Here is a 23,112-nt window from a genome sequence, read left to right as displayed (position 1 = left end):
TAATTTTGTGCACCTCAATCAGGGTTACCCCTCAGCCTCCTCTGCTCCACTGAAAACTACACTGGCCTATCCAATGTCTCCTCATAGCTGCAATTTCTCAGCCATTCCAGCAGCTTAGCAAATCAGCAGAAAAGCAATAGATGATTAACTGATACGTCAGCATCAACTTCTGAAGGGAAATTATGAATAGTGACAAATGTTGGCTGTTGTTAGCAACATTCCCATCCCAAGAATGAATGAATGACAAAAGCTCCATAATTTGAATTGATGATTGATAAATTAATTAATAAAGACAAGCGGTCAAGGAGGGCATGGAAATAAAAGCAGAGGACAAAATGAATGGAGAAGTGAGCCTGGTGAAAGGAAGAATCATCAGTCAACGTTAGGCCGACACTATTCATCTGTGCCAGCTGCGGAAGGGACTGCCACTCATGAACCGTCCTCTACAGTCACAATAGATGGAGTTCAATCCAGAAGCGTTGTCCATTGTCTCCCAAAATGGTCAGATGCCGACTAAAACATTTTCTGAGTTTCCTGTGACATTTAAACCAGATGGCTTTTGATAAACCTGTCCACAAAGCCACAAAGTCCTGACATCAGAATCAACCTGGAGTAGCAGGTTATTCAATCAGAACAGAGGGGCTACCATGCAGGTGCATTACTTTAACAGGCCAATAACTCAAACACCTACCAATTATTGAAAATAATGGCAAATAAGATTACATAATTCTGCAAATTTACAGAGAGCTCAGATTTTTGGCCCAGATGTTATAATGATGTATGGTAACATTAAGCAATTTTGGACTGGGAATAGTACACTAATATTCCTGCATATTTTCTAGTGTTATCCTACAGTTTCTGTGTGTGGGTTTTAGGAGTCGCTAATATAAACAGTTGGAATAAAAGTAAAAGTGCTGATCTATGGTGAAGTAGGTTTTTAAAGAAGAGTTGTATACACAGTCAGCATTGAAAGAGGAGGGAATGGCTGAAGTTGACTGGTTGTTTCTGAAGCTTTCGCTGCATGTGGTTCTGGGTTCTGATTAACAAATACTGATGTGCATACAGCGTAAATCTTACTTTCCACTGTACATTCAGAGCAAACACCAGTTAATTCTACCCATCTAAGGTTATCAGTCTATTACCGCAAACATCAGCCATTTGGTTTATTTAGTTTTAGTTTAGAGTCTGTTGTTTGCAAATCAGCTTTTCTTTCAGAGCATAAAAGAAGAGATTGTTCTTCTTCCGGTAATTGGTTCAGCTTGATGGGTCCACAGAACGATGTTTATTGTACAGGATAATAGTTTGAAATCAGAACAGAGAGTTTTTATGGTTGGTTTCACTAAGTCCTTTTGCCATGTCTCTTCCCTGGCCTCCAGCTAAACAGTGTTGGGGAAGAAGGGGCACCTCTGTGGTGGGATTCTTTGTGCCCATCAGTGGCATGCACTCACGGTTTGCATCTTTCTAATTTAGTTGAAGCATTCAGTGGCATTAGGTGTAACAGTGTGCACAACAGGAAACTATTACGGACCATTGTGTAACATACAAGTTGAACAAACTAACAATGCATAACTATTTATGTATCCAGTGAGGTACGGATTAAGCTGTTGCAACTGGGGCATAGCTCAGCATGTCTCCTCCCCTGCCTCCTCCCCGCACACTTTTTTGTTGTAGAAATATTAGATTCGAAAGCCAGACCTGGAATCTTATGCTCAGTTTGCCCTCACACCTTGAGTGTATTTATGCCAATTGGTGGTGTTGTAATCTTTCTCTGTCTGGTGTCCTTAGTTTGGAAGGCCTGGAGCTTTCTGTCAGTGTACCCAGTGGGTGTAGAGCTCACTGTGTTGACCTCTGGAAGGGTCTGCATGCCCACTGGTGTAGAGTGGCTGTGCCATAGGCCCACTGAAGTGCTGGTATCATCTGTTGATGCTTGTTCTGAAGCCTCTAGAAGGTGACAATACATAGTGAGCACTGTCTGAGGCTACTACCTATCTGTTCATTTGCAGGGCATGGCTGTGTATCACCACCAACTGGTCAAGGCACATGCGATCTGAATCCTGACCGTTTGACCAGATTTTAGATGGCTGTGGGCATCTTGATCACAGTGTGTTTTGTTTCTCAGTCTGCATTACTTGAGGGCATCTTTCACATTGGTCTCAAGTTTGGACTGCAGCAGAGCCTTAGCATTAGGAATCGTGATCCTGGTGCGCCTGGAGAAGAGTCATTATGCTGACAAGGGGCAGGCACTGTTGTGGTAGATTTTGCAGGCTGAGCAGTGCGGCATAGTAATCTGTGTGAAGCCATGCACATTTCTCTGGAAGATGCTTAGCTGAGCATACCACCCGTTTCATCAGGCTATTGGATTGTGGGTATAGGGGACTTCTCATGAATTGCTCAAGTTCCATGTGTGTGCAAAGTTTAGTAGAGATGAATTGGCGAACATTGTTATGAGTCTTGATGTGGAGATGCTGGCGTTAGACTGGGGCAAGCACAGTAAGAAGTCTCACAACACCAGGTTAAAGTCCAACAGGTTTATTTGGTAGCACAAGCTTTCGGAATGTTACTCCTTCTTCAGGTGAGTGAAGAGTTGTGTTCACAAACAGGGCATACATAGATACAGACTCAATTTACAAGGTAATGGTTGGAATGTGAGTCTTTACAGGTAATCAAGTCTTTACAGGTGCAGACAATGTGAGTGGTGTGAGGTACAGTGAGGTACAATGTGAAGTACAGACAATGTAACCCTCTCTCCACTCACATTGTCTGTACCTGTAAAGACTTGATTACCTGTAAAGACTCGCATTCCAACCATTACCTTGTAAATTGAGTTTGTATTTATGTATGCCCTGTTTGTGAACACAACTCTTCACTCACCTGAAGAAGGAGTAACATTCTGAAAGCTTGTGCTACCAAATAAACCTGTTGGAGTTCAATCTGGTGTCGTGAGACTTCTTACTGTGTTATGAGTCTCCCAGGGATGCCGTGTGTGGCAGAGTGTCTTGAGCTTCGTGGTTACTGTTTTACACATCATGTTTGGCGGATACTTGTGGTGATTGCCCCGTTAGGAATCCACCTGCATAGCGAGGGTCACATGACCTGGAGAACCAATCGGGGAGCAGGGCAGGGGATCACCCTGGTGAGCTTGGGTTTCTGTTCCAGAACCTTCTTCGGAGCAGACTGCGGCCAGGAAGCGGCAAACTTCTGTATAGCCTTTACCTATAAATAAACATGTTGTTTTTCTCTTCACTGATGAACAAAAATTATTACTTTGGTGACAAAGGTAAAATTGAACCTCGAACTGTGAGTATGCAGTTTCCGATAAAGTTGAGTGAAATTGAGACAAAGAGAATTACAAAAATGCCTCAAAAATTTGGATTTTAGATCCTTTTGATGCCTCCATGGAGCACTGGTCACAATACATAGAGTATTTGGACTATTACTTTCAGGCAAACGGAATAGAGGAGGAGGGGAAGAGAAAGGCAGTCCTCCTGATGGATTGATACTCTGGCCACTGATTCATCATCCCTACTTCTCTTCAACAACTTCACCAGGAATATACTATATAATATACCAGGAATCAGTATGTCTGGGACCCAGGCTTACAATTTAATTTGCAGTCTCACAATCCCAAATGTGCCTGACTCCAAGTCATTCAATGAGATTATTGAATTGGTAAAGTCACATTTCCATCCAAAACCATCGGTCATATTGCAGCAATTTAAGTTTAATTAAAAAGGAATGCCTCAGGGTATACTGTTGCGACTTATATCACCAAGTTGAGGCAAATCTCAGAGCCCTGCAACTTTGGAGCCACTTTGAATGATATGATGCAGGACAGATTAGTCTGTAGGGCCTGAGGCAATTCAAAGGAAGTTATGAGCAAAGGCAGACATAGTGATTCCTTAGCCCTGAATCTGGTTGCTTTCAAACTAGTATTTTCCTGGTGAAGTTGTTGAAGCAAAGTAGGGATGATAAATCACTGGCCAGAGAGTATCAATCTATTTATAAGTTCATCTCTGATGGTGAAGAAGATGCAGAGCTCGTGGGGAAGCTCCTTGAGGACTCTGGCCAGCTCCTCATGATGACGCTGTGCGATTGCAATGTAATATCTGCCTGTAAGGCATCTTTGAGTTCAATGAGAGGACAACAACTCTATTGTCATTATGGGGCCGATCTTATCGTTGAAGCTTGCCAGCTGATGGGCAAGTTGGTAAGATCACACAAGAGCCGAGAAATCAGATTCATGCCCAATTTCTTGCCTCTCGTGATCTTACTGGCACCAGATACCCAGCGCAATCAGCCTCATGCCCATTTCTGATATGAGGCTAAATAATTTATTTAAATTTATTATAATCAGAATTTACATTGGCTTAATGAGCCCGGGATGGGCACACTTGCCTCTGTGGCCTCACCGGGAGAGGTTCTCTCTGTCGAGGCTCACAGCTTGACCCCAGCAACAAGGACCAGTCATGATGACCTCAACGATAAAACTGGAGACCATTGAGGCCCCCCAGGAAGGTCGGGGGCAAGAGGGGGGGTGCTCTGTGGGCAGTGCCAGGCTGCCAGCTTGGTACCCTGCAGTGGCAGCTTGGTACCCTGGCACTGCCCACCGGGCAGTGGGCTGTGCCAAAGGGGTGGGATCAGAGGGGCAGGACAAGATCAGGGGCAACTGGTCACTGTTGGGGGGGGGGGGAACCCACTGTGCACGCTGCATTGGAATCAGTATGGGGTGGAAGGAGGGATCTGCTGCCACTCTGCTCTGGGCATCGTTGGGGGGAGGTAGGGATGGGGATGATTGGGTGGGAGTCGAGCGGGTGGGGGTGGCACAGTATGCTGTGGGCCCCTGTAGTAGCTGGGGGGGGGGGGGGGGGGCGGCGGATGCTGTTTCTGATGCTAGCTGACAACAGCAGAGTCTGAGTGACAGGCCTCTGCTATTAGAGACCTGCACATGCACAATGGTGCCCTCTGCTGCTCTCAGCCAGCATTTGGGTGACCTAAGCCTTGACCTCTCTCTCTGCAGGTGAGAAATTGTTTCTATTTTTTTATAAAGAAAATGCTGTAGGGTGTGTTTGTCCACAGGAATGGCCATCTGTCATATAGCCATCATCTTATCTGGATGGGTTTTACACCATTGGCTGTGAGTAAATGGCCCAGATAAGGAACTTGTTTGACTCTCATCTTATATCACAGTGTTGGGCTTTACTGTACGGTCCTGATTCTGTCACGGATGAGACAAAGGCTGCATCATGTTCTTGCCCAGTGCAACCCCGGGATATCATCAATAATGATCTCGCAGGGTTGGCCTGCAAAGAGTTTCTCCCTGCACCCCTGGAAAACATCGCTGCCAGTGGAGATCCCATTGGGCATACGAAGAGTTCTCCCTTCCCGCTTGCCATGGGAATCATAGCGCATGAGGCGGGGGGCAGACCACCCAAAGGTCCATTGACCTCAGGCAGGATTCCCTGGTTTTGGGGCAAGCGCGGCTGAAGAATCCCACCTGATATCTGCCCACTAGAAACATGAATGTGGTTAGTTTTAAGGATTCTTCATCTAGCAGGAGCCTGCATATTATATCAAGGATGCTGAAAACGTTAGCATTTGGCATTCCTGCTATCATCTGTCCCCTTGGCATGTCTGTTGTCACCTGTTCCTTCGTAGGCCTGTGAGGTCTGAGCAGCACCTTGTTCAAGTGCACTGGGTCAATGCATATCCTGACCATGCTACCTTTCTTTTCGTGTAATCATGTGACCACTCAGTCTACAGTTTACACATGTAAGATTGAAGTATTAGCAGTTTGTTCTTTAATGGGACAAGGGAAGGTCATTTTAAAAAGGTTGACGTTAGTATATTTTAAAATCCAAACGTGTTCTGATGCATTAATGTTCATTTTGAACACACAAATGTTCTCAAACCAGCGCATGTTGAAAAGGATTCCTTTTGAAATTGAAAAAATAATTATCTATTTTACCGTTTTACTCATCCCCTTACTTCAAGACTATAAAATTTACTAATTCTATACTGCTGTAAACAGTTGTGTGTAGTTTAGTAGCACAGTAGTTAGCACTGCAGCCTCACAGCACTAGGGACCCAGGTTCCATTCCAGCCTTGGGTGACTGACTGTGTGAGTTTGCACATTCTCCCCCTGTCTCTGTAGGATTTCCTCCGGGTGCTCCAATTTCCTCCCACAGTCCAAAGCTGGACCTTTCAGCTGTTGGGAATTATTTCTTCTTGTTAACTCTGTCTAAATCTTTAATGATTTTAATCAAGTCTAATTCCCAACAAAATAAATTTGTAAACCTCAGTTGATGATGATGGATTGGAGTAATGATTTGAAGGTGGCTAACATGGCAGGGGGGGCAGAGAGCAAAGTACAGAAGAGGGAAGAAATGAAAAGGGGACATGGCAAAGCCACAGGTGGGGGTTGATATGGGAGAGAATGGCATAAGAGAGGTCAAGAGAAGAACAAAAGAAAGTGAGATAGAAATAATGCATTTTGAGTCCAGAGCGGCAGCCAACATGCACACACAAATGCGCTTGCAGAAATGGTAATCGCAGTGTAAGTAATTTAATGTTTACTGTTAATTTACAGCACACAGCTTTTTTTAGTATAAGGTGCATAACTCAGTGTTACAGATCTGTACTTCAACTAATGATTGCAGCTTTAGTTTTTGCACCGGTATTTTAATAACAAATAGCAATCTCCTAATCATTTTGAAGATGTTTCACTTTGTTTCTATCTATATATTCAGACTGATTGGTTTTATTGCTTTGGGGTTTAGGCTGCTGATCTGTTGATCGATGAGTCAAGTTTCACGGGGGAGTCAGAAGCTTGTAACAAAAGTTCTGCCACCTTGTCAGAAGCCGGGGATTTGACTTCTCTTCGAAACATTGCATTCATGGGAACCCTGGTACGATGTGGGAATGGAAAGGTATCTATTTTAATAAATTGCTTTTTTCTCAAGCTGAAACATAAACTCACCCCCAAGAAGCATTTAAAGGTCTTGAAATGATGCACTATCGAATAATTGCACTTTTTATTATCAGTGCCCATATAGTTTATTTTCCATTTCCATTTTTAGCTTGCAACTTAGTTTTGTCTTTCTCCTAAGGGAGAGTGGGTAGAGAGTTGCTCTCAAGCCTCTTTGTTGTTTATGAACTAACCTCTTGGAATGCACAATTCCCACGCTGATTATTGCTTCAGATGGGCAGGACACAGGCACTGCTCACTTGATTGATGGTACATAAGAAATCGCCGCAAGAAAGTGTGGACCTGTGTACAATGAATAGTAATAGGTAGATTTAGTGCAGTAGAGACAAAGAAAGTCTTTTCTTATTTACAAGTTGGTAGCTAAATTGACCATTTATGCTTGCTGAGTTTTGCCATTTTTAATGGCTATACCCCCATCAAGCAATGAAAAAAAAGTGGAAATTTGGCAGAAATTAGTCAAGAGGAAAATTGTTTAAAGTTTATTTATTACTGTCACAAGTATGCTTACATTAACACTGCAATGAGGTTAATGTGAAAATCCTCGAGTCGCCACACTCCAGTGCCTGTTCGGGTACACTGAGGGAGAATTTAGCAAGGCCAATGTACCTAACCAGCAGTCTTTTGGACTGTGGGAGGAAACCGGAGCACCTGGAGGAAACCCACGCAGACACAGGGAGAATGTGCAGACTTCCTACAGACAATGACCCAAGCCGGGAATCGAACCCGGGTCCCTGGTGCTGTGAGGCAGCAGTGCTAACCACTGTGCCACCCTGTGAATTGTGAAAGTAACTATACATTTCTGGGGGAAAATCAAAATGATGTAAAGCATTGTGTTTGGAAAGTTCTGGCTAACTATAGCATTGATCACCTACAACTGCAATTGCACCCACATATACTTATATACTTGCCTTCTCCCTCGCTTCTCAGAGTGCATAGATCTTTAAACCTACCTGTTTTATGGCAGATAGTGCTGTAAACAAGGTCTTGACTTCCTTCCCTTTGATTCAGCTGCCCTTGACACAGGACCTCAGGAACTCACTGCACTGAACCTTTCTCAGAATATCAGGCGAGCTAGTTTGATTTGACTAGCACCCTTTTCAGACATGTACGAGAGTATTATATGACTGTACTGTGAACTCTTACATTTTTATTTTGCTGTTTTAGTCACATTGTAAGATATCCTGTTTACTGTGTTGATTGAACACAGTACTCTGCCAGGTGAACACTTTGGAGAATCAAGTTTACCCTAATCTCTTAATTTTTCAGTTTTAACTTTGATTATTTTGATACCATTCACGGAGCATGTGTGTCTCGCATTTTCCTCCTCGCGATACTTAACCCATTACGTCACATTTCATTTGCCTTTGGTTCCACCCACTTATGTAATTTTCCCCAAACCCATCGCAGTGTCTGAGCTGCCTCCTCTAAGTTAACTGAATGAATAGCCGAGTGTGCAACACCCTGAGTCACCCGTCCCCACTCCAAATGACCTGTTCTCCAAACCATCTGTTCTACTGCAACAGCAACAGTGGCACAGTGGTTAGCACTGCTGCCTCACAGTGCCAGGGACCCGGGTTCAATTCCTGGGTCATTGTCTGTGCGGCGTCTGTACGTTCTCCCCGTGTCTGTGTGGGTTTCCTCTGGGTGCTCCAATTTCCTCCCACAGTCTGAAAGACCGTGCTGGTTAGGTACATTGGCCATGCTATATTCTCCCTCAGTGTACCCGAACAGGTGCCGGAGTGTGGCGACTAAGGGATTTTCACAGTAACTTCATTGCAGTGTTAATGTAAGCCTACTTGTGACACTAATAAATAAACTTAAAACTTTTACTGCCTTCACCTCCTCAACACAAATCCTCCAGGTATCCATCACCTTCTCCCCTTCAGGGCATTTCTTAACATTTCCAAGATTTATCCTGAATTCTCACCACTTGGATCCGAGCCACTTGGATAGTTCATGCAGGATACTCCTGGCAAATGCTTCAAAGTCTTGGCTTTGGACGCTTCACATAAGATGTCACTTCTGCAGAATCAATAAGGTTAGTCAAGTTGGTTGCTCTCCAGATCCAGACTTCTTGACGTTTGTAAGTTATTTTGCAGGTAATTCTTAAATGTGTTCCTGATCAATTCCAATGTACACTTCTGTACCAGATCGGTTCACAACCGTCTCAGCAGAATAATGTAGAAGGATATGGCATCAGTGCAGCATTTTACACAGTTTATATTGTTACTCAAATTCTGTTATGCAAGACATCACTTCTGTGCATGACTGATGGAGGAAGGAACTGATAGGTAGTTATTCTGAAATGTCTGCCTCCACAACCTTCTTTTAATATTTGTTCTCTGCACAAATCCAGCAAAGCAATTCCGAAAGTTATGAAATCCATTCAGAATCAGTTTTGCATTTGACCAATAGGTTAGATGGATTCTGCTACAAATCTGAATATATTTTGTGAGCCTATGTGATGTTTTTAATTTGTTTGTTTCTTGTGCCCAGGGCATTGTAATTGGAACTGGTGACAACTCTGAATTTGGAGAAGTTTTTAAAATGATGCAAGCTGAAGAGGTATATATTTGAATATTTTTTTTAGTACGACTGCTTCCATCAAAAAAGATCATGGGTGAGATTCTCCCAAAAAAATTCTAAGTGCCAAATTCTGGAGTAAAACTGGAGTAAATTCCGCTGATTGTTTCAGCAGCATTTTCAAAATGGATCTCCCACATTCTGTGCATCACAGAGTGCACTAGCGTGAATCATGCTAAGAATCAGTGGGCAGCGCCTATTCCCGCTGAAGAAGCTGGCAGCATAGCGCTGAGCGGGCCAGTGATCTGTCATTGAGGAGATCGGCACATGCGCAGTGACCTTGCACTGCCGGCCTCCCAATCGCTGGCCAGCTCGATTGCTGGCTAGACCCGCAACCCCACATTACTGGCCATATGACCCCCCCCACACCACCATCCAATCGCTGGCCTCCTGGGCATGTTATGTGTTCGGGCCAGCACCAACCACCCTCCTCACCGGCCTTCCTCAATCTCCTCACTCCCCTCCCCCCACCCCCGGCAGTCTCGATCTCTCGATCTCCACTACAGCGCCTCCACTTATGGCTCCCGGCCCGCTGCACTGCTTTGTGCTGGGAGAATTGTACATACATTCATGCAACAAGGTAGCTTGGCCTTGAGACTCTCCTCCCATCATGTTTCTTTTTCTGTCCACATTGAAATAAAGAATGACCATTGCTGATTTTATAACATGCATGTTTCACTCGGGTGTACTTGTCTCCCTATAAATAGACACAGACTAAAACTGTGGCTGTGGATCAAGAGGTGCATCATTGTAATGGATACTTCAGCAAATAAATGCTTAGAAAAGTGTGTAAAGATTGGTTCCAGCAGTGCTGGATTTAGGCATAAGCTAAACAAGCAACAGCGTAGGGCCTCACAATCCGCAGGGGCCTCACAAAATTTCAGAAGGTTTACAATGAAGAGAACATTTAAGAGCGGATACCAGAAAAGAAAAAGAAAGCACCAGCTTGAAGAGCAACTCAGAAAATTACCAAAATTACTAATGTCTATGAGAGAGATCAAGCCAGCCAAATGATAAATATGTAATCAGTAAATGCATTCATTTGAAAGTAATTTGTATTTTTCACTTTGAATACCTTGCTATTAAATAATTAAAAGGCATAATTATGTTTTCAATTTTTTTGTGGCAACCCAAGGTCCTGTTTTGGTACGCACCTTTGAGAGTCCTTTTGGTGTAACTTTTTAACAAGGGGCCTCCAAGCTTTATATAGCTTAGGGCCTCACCAAGTCTAAATCCGGCACTGGGTTCCAGTTCTCTCTTTCACCGACTTACATTGGAATATAATAACAAAATCCCACATCCCATTGACCATTCAGTGTCGCCGTTGAAACACTCCAATATCAGGCATAACATTGACGAAGTATAGTGCTCTTCATTTTGTCCAGCAACATGACATAGATATAACTTTATATTTATGGCAATTTAAATCCATTGGTTCTAATGGTTCACTCAGTTTCTAATGGGGATTGACCTACAACACAAAATTGCCTCTCAGTTCGTAATTATTGACAATCTCACCATTAAATAGCTGGTGTGGAAAGTGAACAATTTGTCACACTAGTGCAGCACAGTTGTATTTTTTTAAGTTTGGGGCTGACACATGTTGTTTTGGGGGAATAAAAGGAGCTTTACTCAGCAACTGATTGCACTATATCTGACTGATGAAGGCCCGATTAGGTGTCCATGAGTGCTTGAAGAGTGATTTTCATTCCCCATCACAAATATTTCTTGCCTTTTATTGAAGTCAAAAGAAAAATGAAATTGGAAGATGTCGTGATGCATTTTCACAGATTTAATTTGTGAACACATAAAGGAGTTATTCATAACAAAACTGTAGCCTCATGGCACTTAGCTTCCTACATGTCTCCTGCCTAAGGGGGCTCCTGATCTCGTGGTAGTGGGGTTGTATAAATAGGGAGAGTGGGAGGAAGGAAATAATGGGGAGTTGCGTTGGGAGGTTTCCCTGCGGTGGCCTGGAAAGTGGATTAGCCGCCCACTCCACGGAAATGGATAGTGAAGGCCCCACGGCGGCACGATGGCACAGTGGTTAACATTGCTACCTCACAGCGCCAGGGACTCGGGTTCGATTCCCGGCTTGGGTCACTGTCTGTGTGGAGTTTGTACATTCTCCCCGTGTCTGCGTGGGTTTCCTCTGGGTGCTCCGGTTTTCTCCCACAGTCCAAAGATGTGCAGGTTAGATGGATTGGCCATGATAAATTGCCCCTAGTGTCAGGGAATCGAGCTAGGGAAAATGCATGGGGTCATAGGGGATAGAGCTGGGTGGGATTGTGCAGACTCGATGGGCCGAATAGCCTCCTTCTGCACTGTAGGATTCTATGATCTATAATCTATGAAATGGGTGTAATTGTGCAACTTTACCAACATTTCCCTGGTATTGGTGCTGCCTCCAGCTCAACTGGGGTGGCCTTCCTGCGGCAGCTGGGAGTGGCATCAGAAGCTTTATGTCAACAAAAGTCCATAAAAGGCAGCAACCGCGGCTGGTACTGATCCAGCAGAGGGGATTTCTCTCCATCAGTATGAACCTATCGGTCTGAATCCTTTTTATACACTTATTGCTGTGTATGTTGAAATGCTGTCGTGGTTCCTGATGTGCCTCAGCAGCTTCTACTCTTCCTAATGAGGCAACCAGGGTTCCAGAGCTGCCCGTCCACTCATTGGATTGGCAGTATTGAGAGCCCAAATGCCTTCTTTAATTTGATCACTAGCGTAGAGGCAGCTTAATCTCCAGGAAATTTGTTCTAGTTCCCAGCAAGCATGGACTTTCATTTGGTGCCGGTGTCGTGCCCTGAAACTCATCGAAAAACTCAGCCCTAAGTGTGTGAATTAGGATTCTCCATGAAAGAATCTTATCACCATAATCTTGTTTTCAAAATGGCAAGCTTGTTTCTTAACTTTGTTTTTTCCTTTTTAAGCTATTTGAGGAATTTGAATGTGTTAGTTCTGATGGTTTGTGTAAATGCAACAGTTCCAAAAAGAATTATCTTGATTAATAGTATTTCAACCAAATCTTGTCCATAAATTTATAATTGTAAACAATGCAAGATACTTCACCATATGATCTGTGAAGTATTGATTATTCTTTAAATTTGTTTAGGCTCCAAAGACACCACTACAAAAAAGTATGGATAAGCTGGGAAAACAATTATCACTCTTCTCTTTTGCAGTTATTGGTAAGTTAGACAAAGCACAACTTTTTCATTTTAGTTTGCAATGTATAAATAAATTGGGGTTGCCATTTGTATGATCCTTTTTAAGTGAGACAACATCACAACTAGTAATTAATAGTATTAGATCTTGCAGATTTGTAATGCTTTGCTGGCTTCCCTCAGTCTTGACTCTGGACAAACTAGAGGAAAGATTCAACCCATGGACATGTTTTGCACCTGAAAACAGGTGTCTCATGATAGAAATCATAGAAACCCTACAGTGCAGAAACAGGCCATTCGGCCCATCAAGCCTGCACCGACCACAATCCCACCCAGGCCCTACTCCCATATCCCTACACATTTACCCACTAATCCCTCTAACCTACGCATCTCAGGACACTAAGGGGCAATTTTAGCATGGCCAATCAACCTAACCCGCACATCTTTGGACTGTGGGAGGAAACCGGAGCACCCGGAGGAAACCCACGCTGACACTTCGTAATGACATTTAAATACTTTATTAAATATTGCTGAAAAAAGACATTGGCCAGTATTTTACCGGCATGCCCGCCCTGGAATCGAGGCGGGCGAGACTCACAGAATGCGTTCTCTGTTGGCCTTGGGCGGGCGAGGCAGTAAAATTCCAGCAATTATGTCAAAGCTTTTCATCTTGCACAACAAAATGGATTTTTTCAGCAATACTCCGGTTCTGTACTATCAAATGACTGTGTAGTGTATTAAGTTAATTAAAAAGCAACAGTTTAGATCTGATGCTTAAGCTAATTAGATAAGAAAAACATATAGCCCATGACAGTTGAGAGTGGTTTACTGACACAGTATGATGAACAGATGGATGTTGATCTCTCTAACGTGTGACAGCAGCATTCTGTTTTCTAGTTGACATTTTAGGAAACTCTTCACCAATCTTCTTCTATCTTTCCAGTCCATCTTCAACCTGTAAAATGCAGCCTCTGATGAGGACTGCCCGCTGCCTCAGAGCACCCATTCATATATTTTATTGTCAGGGGACTGGTTATTTACGTTTTGTCAATCATCTGTTCAAATACAGTGAATACAGTACAGGTATCCAAGATATCAGATGGCCACTTCTTTCTTTGTCCATCACTTTAGTTTGAGGTCAACTTTTAGTTAACCTCCTGCTGAGGGTCACTTGTTAGCTCTTATCAGCGATCCTCACACAAGATGACTTAGGAATGTCAGCATGAAAGCCTGAATCATGAGACCTTGACATTTCAACGGACTGTTTCAGTATTTATCCCAAGAGAGAAAAAGAACAGTCTCTCTGCCAAGGTGGCCTTGTGCTCTGCCAACCAATTTCGTAACAATGCTGTGCTTATTCTGAAAGGCCCCGTTTCTTACAAGTGCAAACACTTCCCTGCAGGTGTCTTCTGAGATCACACAATCTGAACGTAGTCCTCCTACCGTCAGATTTTTGATACCATGAGCTATATTTGTGTAAAACAAAGAACAGTTTGAAATCATGATTGAATGATGCATCTTGGTGAGCAATGACACAATATACCAAAGAATGGTAAAACAATGATTGAAACTTGCTCCATATGTGCATGGAATGGTGAAAAAATTACACTGATCATGTATGAATACACCAACTAAACAATGTTCGAAAAACAAATGGATTTATATTTAAAATGGCGAACATTAGGAATAAGGTATAATTTTAGGTGGGTTTAATTTAATGTTCCTGTGCCTGGAAGGGACCTATAGTTAGATTCATGTTGGAAAAAAGGTCTTTGTCGGTGGGGGTTGGTTAATTTCCAACTGTGCTTAGAGAGGGCGACAGCATGAAGAATAAATATACTAGCAGGGGTGTTGCTTAGCACCAGGAGGCCCACTTCCCAGTCAGAGGGGGTTTCCCTTTGTTCTTATTTTTAACTGGAAGCCAGAGCAGTTGGAGACAGATCACTGAGGACTGAGCAGCTCTCAATTCTGCCAGGAGAAGCTGGACAGGACAAGGGAGTTGCAAAGATGCAAGATTCCTGATGAATAATATCATGTCCGGATAACAAGGGAATTGGGACAGAAAAATGATTCCAGATGACTGTAATTAAGTGAATAGTGACTGAGGTATTGTTCAGCAGCACTCCAGGAAGAGTAAACAAAGTGCTCTGAGTAAAAGAGACAACTACATTAACTAGAGGTAAAGTGGGGAGCAGGCCTCGGAGGTAGCTACAACACTTGATGTAAATTTAATAAGAATCTGGGAATTGAGTGTTAAAGCAATTGTGACCATTTGAGACAAAGATCATGGAGTTGGTGTGAATTCCTGGAATGGATTCACTGGTAGAAGTGGAGCTGAAGCTCTATTCAAAATAGTCATTTGGAAAACGTGGACTGGATTTCAGAATGCAAAGGAAAAGCCTTATTGTGAGAGAAGATTGTAGTGTGGTTTTGGGAGTGAAGCTTGGAAACTCTTACGTGACAATCATCTGAGGAAATTCTGAGGAAAAATCCACAGACATTCACTTGAGGTTCAGAGTGGGGAGTGTATTTGACTACAGCCATATTGTGTGCTTAAAAGAGATTTTGAAAAGGGATTTTGTGTGTTAATGAGAACATTATAGATTAAGATGTATGTTATAATCTATGTTAATCTGTATATAATTGTTAAACTAAGGGGAGGGTAAAAGACTAACACGCACCAAGTCCTGTTTATCTATCAGTCCTGTAATCACTCACTGATATTGGTTCCTGTTTAAGCCATATCTCAATTTTAAACTTCTGACCCTTGTCCAATCCCTCCATGGTCTTATCCTTCCCTATCACTGTAATCTCTTCTAGCCCCACCAGCCTCAGAGATCTCATTGTTCCTCTACTTCTGGCCTCTTGAGAACCCCTGATTTTTATCAGTCCACCATTGCTGACCATGCCCTCAGATATCAAGGCCCTACCCTCCCCTGGCAATCCCTCCCTGAAATTCTCTGGTTCTCTATCTCGTGTTTCTCCTTGAAACCTACCTCTTTGACTAAGCTTTTGGTCATCAACCCTAATATCTCCTTATGTGGATGGCTGTTATATATGGTTTTATAATTCCTCTGTGAAGCACCTTGGAACATGATGCAAATGTTATATAAATGCAAGTTGTTCTTGTACTCACAACAGTTTAATCTAGTGCCTTTAAATGGACAAGTTAATTTGTATGAAGTTTAAGTTTATTAACAGAACAATACACAATATAATATTCCCATCAGAATAAGGCATCATCATCTTCTAATTCGCTGCAAGTATTGACATGGGGGATTAACCAGTGACGTTGAAAATTGGAAGAAAGCTCTTTGAATTCAGCCATACTTAAAATTTCTAAATAAAATTAATCTGGCAATTTTTTTTTGTTTCTGATTAAATGCAATTCTGCTAATGATGATCGTAGTTTGAAACTGTAAATAGAAATAAATCAATGGGAGTGAAATTCTTACTGCTTCTTCTATTCCATTGCTGTAACCTCACTGTTGTTGAATTCATTGTTGAAGATGGGAGGGGTCCCTGGGAAATTCACCACCAATGTCTTGATTAACTAGTTAGAATGTTTCTTATAAAAGTGTAAACATTGCTTTCTACAGGTTTAATGATGCTGATTGGTTGGTTGCAAGGGAAGCACCTCCTTGGCATGTTTACTATAGGAGTTAGGTAAGAACATAAATTTCAGAAATGTACAGTTTAACATGCTAGAATACCAATGATAATTGTGGTGGGGATGCTAGCATTGGATTGGGGTGGGCACAGTAAGAAGTCTCACAACACCAGGTTGAAGTACAACAGGATTATTTGGAATCACGAGCTTTTGGAGCGCTGCCCCTTCATCAGGACTCACCTGATGAAGGGGCAGCGCTCCAAAAGCTCGTGATTCCAAATAAACCTGTTGGACTTTAACCTGGTGTTGGAGACTTTTTCCAATGACCATTGTGATAGGACATGTTATTACTAAGATTACTGAAATTGTTGACCTTCAATAACATATGACGTGATAAAATACATCTTTTTGTGTCAGCAGCATGTTTGGGAACAGAATTGTTATTAACAGACAAGGGGATTTGATTCCTCCCCCCACCCCACCCCACTGTTAATAACAATTCTACTGCTAATAGGATTCAGTCTTTTTATTAAAGTTTAAAGCTTATTTATTAGTGTCATAAGTAGGCTTACATTAACACTGCAATGAAGCTACTGTGAAAATCATCTAGTCTCCACACTCCGGCTGCTGTTCGGATACACTGAGGGAGAATTTAGCATGGCCAATTCACCTAACCAGCGCGTCTTTCAGACTGTGGGAGCAAACTGGAGCACCCAGAGGAAACCCATGCAGACACAAGGAGAATGTGCATATTTCACACAGACAGTGACGCAGGCCGGGAATCGAACCAGGGTGCTTGACGCTCTTCATCTCAGTCTGGGTTCTAGGCTTCCCAACCAGGGAAACACATTTTACCCACATCTACCTTTTCAATCCTGTGAAATATTTTGTAGGTTTCAAAGTGATCAGCTTCCATTCTTCAAAATTCTAGAGATTACAGGCCCAGTTTCCCCAATCTCCCTTCATAGAACAGACCTGCCATATCAGGAACAAGTGAGGTGAATCTTTCTTACATTCCCTCTGTGGCAATAATACCCTTCCTAAGGGATCAATAATTTCCTGGGCTCGGTAACTAGAAGCCTTGCTTCTTCTAACCAGCATCTTTTTGTAAGGGTTTGAGGAAGAACTCCAAACAAAAGTAAGGGACCTTTGAAGACTGTACTTGAACTGCCTTGAGAGTATTTAAGAATCTTGTGAGGATAGATTATAGGTTGTGACAGTAAGAGATGCAGCAGGATAAATGGATTGCATTTAGACCCAAGGGCATGGCAGTTGTCAGAAAATTAACTTAAATTAGTCTGTTAGTGCAAGTCTAATGTCATTCATAATCAAAAAGGATTCCTCTAGGCTGGTTCCATTGACTAATAAGTAGGGATATAACTGCAGTGAAGAAAAGCCAATCTAGTCCCCGAGTTGTATTAGCAGAAATATATATTACAAATTAAAAGATGGTGTAGTGTTTCTGTTTTATCCAGTGTAAGTTATCTGGTATTGGCTACTATACAAGAAAAATATTATAGCTGTTGAAATCATGCAAAGTGATACAACAATATAAGTCGGAGAACGATCAAAGTAATTATATTCTCATTTGGAAAAGAGGACTCTTAATTGGGTGACTTGAAATTTTGTAAACAATAAAGGAGATGCATTAGAATTCAAATAAATCATTCACCTTTATGCAAGTAATTGTACTGAATTAAATAGATCTGGTAATTTGTGGGTTAAAACCAAGGAAGGAAATTAGCATGGAAACTGATCAATTTTGTAGAAACCCATCCAATTTACGAAAACACTTTTAAAGAAAGCTACCTGATATTCCTACTATGGGGCCAGTATGTGGCTGTATGCCCACAACATGCACTGGAAAGCAGCTAGAGATCAGCAATAAACGCTACCCAGTTGGTGTTGGCCAAATCAAGAAAACTACTTTTGATTGCAATTCGGTGACCCCCCTGCTGCAAAATGCATGTATGCACTTTGGGTATCAGGACAGGATCAGTCTCCATTGTAACATGGCGTCTTGTTTTTGTTAATAGCCTGGCAGTTGCGGCTATTCCAGAAGGCCTACCGATTGTTGTAACGGTAACGTTAGCACTAGGTGTGATTAGAATGTCGAAGAAGAGAGTCATAATAAAGAAACTTCCCATTGTAGAAACATTAGGTGAGTCAACAAATTAATTTATTTTATTTTAAGTTATTAAACTTAATATTGTGGATATATTTTCTTTGGCATAATTTGATTTGCTTTACATCCATCACAAAAATCCTGTGGAGGAACCATTAGGCAAGATACAACAGAGTTGATTAGCTTTTAAAAAAAATCTTTTATATGTTTGTATTGTTCAACAAAAATTGTAAAATAAATTTCTACTATTCATTCATCTTGAAATGTACACCTCTTCATATTTGCCACGATAGATGTAGAACCCTGGCTTAATAACTTAATTTCTTTTGATTTGATTTGAACTAATTCTTGAATATCATTTATGGGGAGAATTAAGTACTGTTCCTAATGCAATGTAATTATCAGTTACTATTTTTAAATAATAGGTTGTTGTAATGTTATCTGTTCTGATAAGACTGGCACCCTAACGGCCAATGAGATGACTGTGACGCGATTGGTTACGTCAGATGGGATACATGCGGAGGTGGGTACCTCGCAATCTAATCTTGATAAGGGTCTTACAGTTTGGAATGTTTGGAGGACATTTTTGATTTGATTTGATTATTTTTGATTTGTTCTAGTCATGTGTATTAGTATACTTGTCCTGGTCCTCCCATGCTGACACTATAGTGAAGAAAGCCCACCAACGCCTCTACTTTCTCAGAAGTCTAAGGAAATTAGACATGTCAGCTACGACCCTCACCAACTTTTACAGGTGCACCATAGGTTGTGTCACAGCTTGGTATGGCTTCCGCTCTGCCCAAGACCGCAAGAAACTACAAAAGGTCGTGAATATAGCCCAATCCATCACACAAACCAGCCTCTCATCCATTGACTCTGTCTACACTTCCCGTTGCCTCGGCAAAGCAGCCAGCATAATTAAGGACCCCACGCACCCCGAACATTCTCTCTTCCACCTTCTTCCGTCGGGAAAAAGATACAAAAGCCTGAGGTCAAGTACCAACCGACTCAAGAACAGCTTCTTTCCTGCTGCCATCAGACCTTTGAACGGACCTACCTTGCATTAAGTTGATCCTTCTCTAAACTCTAACAATGACTGTAACACTACAGTCTACACTTTCTCATTTCCTTCCCTATGAACGGTATGCTTTGTCTGTATAGCATGCAAGAAACAATACTTTTCACTGTATGCTAATACATATGACAATAATAAATCAAATCAAATCAATGAAAAGTACTGTTTCTTGCGCACTATACAGACAAAGCATACAGTGCATAGAAGGAAAGGAGAGGGTGCAGAATGCTGTGTTACAGTCATAGCTGGGTGTTGAGAAAGATCAGCTTAATACGAGGTAGGTCCATTTAAAAGTCTGATGGCAGCAGGGAGGTGGCTGTTCTTGAGTCAGTTGGTACGTGACCTCAGACTTTTGTATCTTTTTCCTGATGGAAGAAGGTGAAAGAGAGGACGTCTGACTGCTTTGCCGAGGCAGCAGGAAGTGTAGACAGAGTTTATCACAATTTATCCACATACCAAACTTTGGGGTCAAAGAGATGGTTAATGAGCATGGGAAGTATAATGCACGATTAACTCATACCCATACCTTCTGATGTAGGCAGGAAAAGTTGTGCTGCCTGTTCCATTTGTATGATTATAACAGCAGCCAACACTGCATGACTTCAAAGCAGTTTGCACTATTTAAAGTTAGCTTGAACTACTTAAAACCCAGCCTATAATTTGAAAGGGAAGTTGCATTTTGATTGGAGTAGGTGATGGAAGTCATTCTAAAAATTAGTATGACCTGGGAATGGCACAAAATGGCACAGAGCATATTCCAGGTTACTCCACATCCTGGGTATGGGGAGAGGCTCGCTAGGGCCAGAGATGATCAAGATCATCCTCCAGGGTCCTTCACAATAGTCAGCAGTCTTCCACCAACCTTAATGCAGCCACTGAGGTCGCACTTCATACAAATATTCAACTCTTCTTATTGAAAGAGAGTTGATTCGCAGGCTTGAGTATAAACATTTGAGCAACGGCTGAAATTAATTTATTTATATTTTGGCTTGTGAAAATTGATCCACCATCAATCGAGCAAAGACTAGTTTGTATGCAAGAACAAATAGGCTTTTATTAGCAAAGGACTTGGAGCAAACCCATGCCGATGAACTGGTCCAGACTGAGGCAGAGGGGTGGGGAGCAGTCGCCTTTATACCTGGACCAGGGGGGGGAGGAGTCTCGGGTAGGGCTGGCAGGGATGTGTCCAGGCATGTCACATATACAGGTAATAAGCTAACAGTGGTTTACCACAAAAATGTAGCAAATTAAATTTTCATTTGTTACAGGTAACTGGTACAGGATACAATGGAGTTGGAAATGTATATTTATCATCCAGTGGAGAAATAGTAAAGGAATTCTCCAATGTGTCAATAGGAAAACTTGTTGAAGTGAGTTAATTTTAATTGATTCAATTAACTTTAATGGCATGGTCGACATTTATTGTCCATCCCAAGTAGAAGATGGTGATAGGCATTCTTCTTGAACTGCTGCTGTTTGTGTGGAACAGATATTCCCACAAATGTTGCCTTGATATCAAGGACAGTCAATCTCACCTCACCTCTGAAATTTAGCTCTTGTCCAGATTCTTGGAGCAAGTCTGTAATGAGGTCTTGAACCAAGTTGCACTGATGGAACCCAAAGTGTGCACGAATGAGCAGATTACTGGTGAATGCCACAAGTAAGCCAAAGAACTGGGTGAGTTTTAGAAACCTAGCAAAAGATGATTTTAAAAAATCAAGAGGAAGAAAATGGGGTCTGAGAGTAAACTACCAAGAAATAGAAAAATGATTGAAAAGCTTCTACAAGTATGTAAAAAGGAAGTAGCAAAAATAAACGTTGGTCCTTAAAGTCTTAGACAAGGGAAATTAAATGGAGAATAAAAATATGGCAGAGAAGTCTAACAAGTATTTAATATTTGTCTTCACAGTAGAAAACACAAAAACATACCAAACCTGGGGAACCAAGGGTCTAATGAGAGTGAGGAAGTTAAGGTAATTGATATTCGTAAAGCAAAAGTACTAAAAGGGTGGCACGGTGGTTAGCACTGTTGCCTCACAACGCCAGGGTCCCAGGTTCAATTCCGGCCTTGGATCACTGTCTGTGTGGAGTTTGCACTTTCTCCCCGTGTCTGTTTGGGTTTCCTCCGGGTGCTCCGGTTTCCTCCCACAGTCCAAAGATGTGCGGGTTAGGTTGATTGGCCATGCTAAATTAACCCTAGTGTCAGGGGAATTAGCAGGGTAAATGTGTGGGGTTATGGGAGTAGGGCCTGGGTGGGTGAAGACTCGATGGTCAAATTGGCCTCCTTCTGTACTGCAGGGATTCTATGATTCTACTAGAGAAATCAATGCGATCAAAAGCTGACAAATCCTTTGTACCTGGTGCCCTCCACCCTACATTTCTAAAAGAGGTGGCTGTAGAAATAATGGATGCATTTGTTACTATCGTCCGGAATCAAAGGAATTTTAGAATGGTCGCAGCAATTAGAAGATTGGAAATATAACTTGGCTATTTAATAAAGGTGGGAGAAAGAGAATTGGAAGCTATCAGCCAATTGGTGTGACATTAGTCAGCACGAAAATGCTGAATTCCATTGTTAAGAAAGTAGTACCTTAGAAAATCATAATATGATTCAGCAGAATCAACATGGTTTGCGAAAGGGAAATCATGGCCGCGATCCTCCCAAAAGTGCTGAATTGGCGGGAAAACTGTTTTTTCAGTTCTCACCCGAATCTCCGCACTCTGTGCACTGCAGAGGTCCCAATCGTGAATCTCATTAAAAACCCGGGGGTGCGGGATCTATTCTCACCGGAGTCTGACAGTTCTGGAACACTGCGCATGCACAGTGGCCCTGATCTGCCAGACTCCCGTTTGCCAGCCAGCTCGGGACCCCTGCAGTGCTGCCCTTCCAGCAGTCCCCCCACCCCCAACAGCCCAATCACGGCTCCCACATCAATTCTGGGGACAGCAGACCCCCACCCTCTCCCCCCCCCCCCCCCCCCCCCCCCCCCCCCACCGCTGGCCCCCCTGGTGTCCCCAATCACTGGCCTCCCTCCAGCCCAGACTGATCGCCATGCGGAGTGGCAGCAGGACCCCCCAACCCCTAGGCCCTGCCCACAGTAGGCCCCATCCCTTGCCACTGCCCGATATCCGATGGGCATTGCCAAAGTGCCCCCTGGGCACGGGCACATTGCCCCTTGAGCAGTGCTGGGGGCACAGGCTGGCACTGCCAGGTTGCCCATGCCTAGGGGGCACCACCCCCCCCCCGCCACCCAAGCCCCTGGGGGGCCCCGGTTGCAGTGGGGTCTCCCGCTAGTTCCCCAAATGTGGGGAGCTATTCTAAACCGCGCTGGAATGAAGTACTCCTGGCGGGGTGGGAGAATCGATCGGGACCGGTAAGTTCCCGATAATTACATTCAAAAGACATTTAAAACATATTTTTAAAAGGTTCAAATTCCTTACCTGTCTTCCCGCCGGTTTCCAGCGTGGTCTGGACTCGGACTGTTCTCCGGCTCTGGGAGATGAGCATGAGCAAATCCCAGAAAAAGGCAGATGACGCACACCTCCCAGCCCGACCTGCCAGAAAAG

General features: G+C 42.8%; 1 protein-coding gene across 1 annotated transcript in view; it reads left to right on the top strand.

Annotated features, from left to right (window-relative positions):
- The window catches only part of LOC144492244 (calcium-transporting ATPase type 2C member 2-like), a 68,753-nt gene that overhangs the window by 26,476 nt on the left and 19,165 nt on the right, over positions 1 to 23,112 (top strand). The window contains exons 8-14 of the mRNA XM_078210229.1: positions 6,777 to 6,926; positions 9,482 to 9,550; positions 12,684 to 12,759; positions 16,335 to 16,401; positions 18,382 to 18,506; positions 18,896 to 18,993; positions 20,814 to 20,915. Of these exons, the coding sequence (XP_078066355.1) occupies positions 6,777 to 6,926; positions 9,482 to 9,550; positions 12,684 to 12,759; positions 16,335 to 16,401; positions 18,382 to 18,506; positions 18,896 to 18,993; positions 20,814 to 20,915 (687 nt within the window). The remainder of the gene's footprint in view (positions 1 to 6,776; positions 6,927 to 9,481; positions 9,551 to 12,683; positions 12,760 to 16,334; positions 16,402 to 18,381; positions 18,507 to 18,895; positions 18,994 to 20,813; positions 20,916 to 23,112) is intronic.

The sequence above is a fragment of the Mustelus asterias genome, chromosome 4, assembly GCF_964213995.1.
Source record: "Mustelus asterias chromosome 4, sMusAst1.hap1.1, whole genome shotgun sequence".
Classification (NCBI taxonomy): Eukaryota; Metazoa; Chordata; class Chondrichthyes; order Carcharhiniformes; family Triakidae; genus Mustelus; species Mustelus asterias.
Note: the sequence above shows the minus strand (reverse complement) of the source record. Positions and strands in the feature narration are given on the sequence as shown.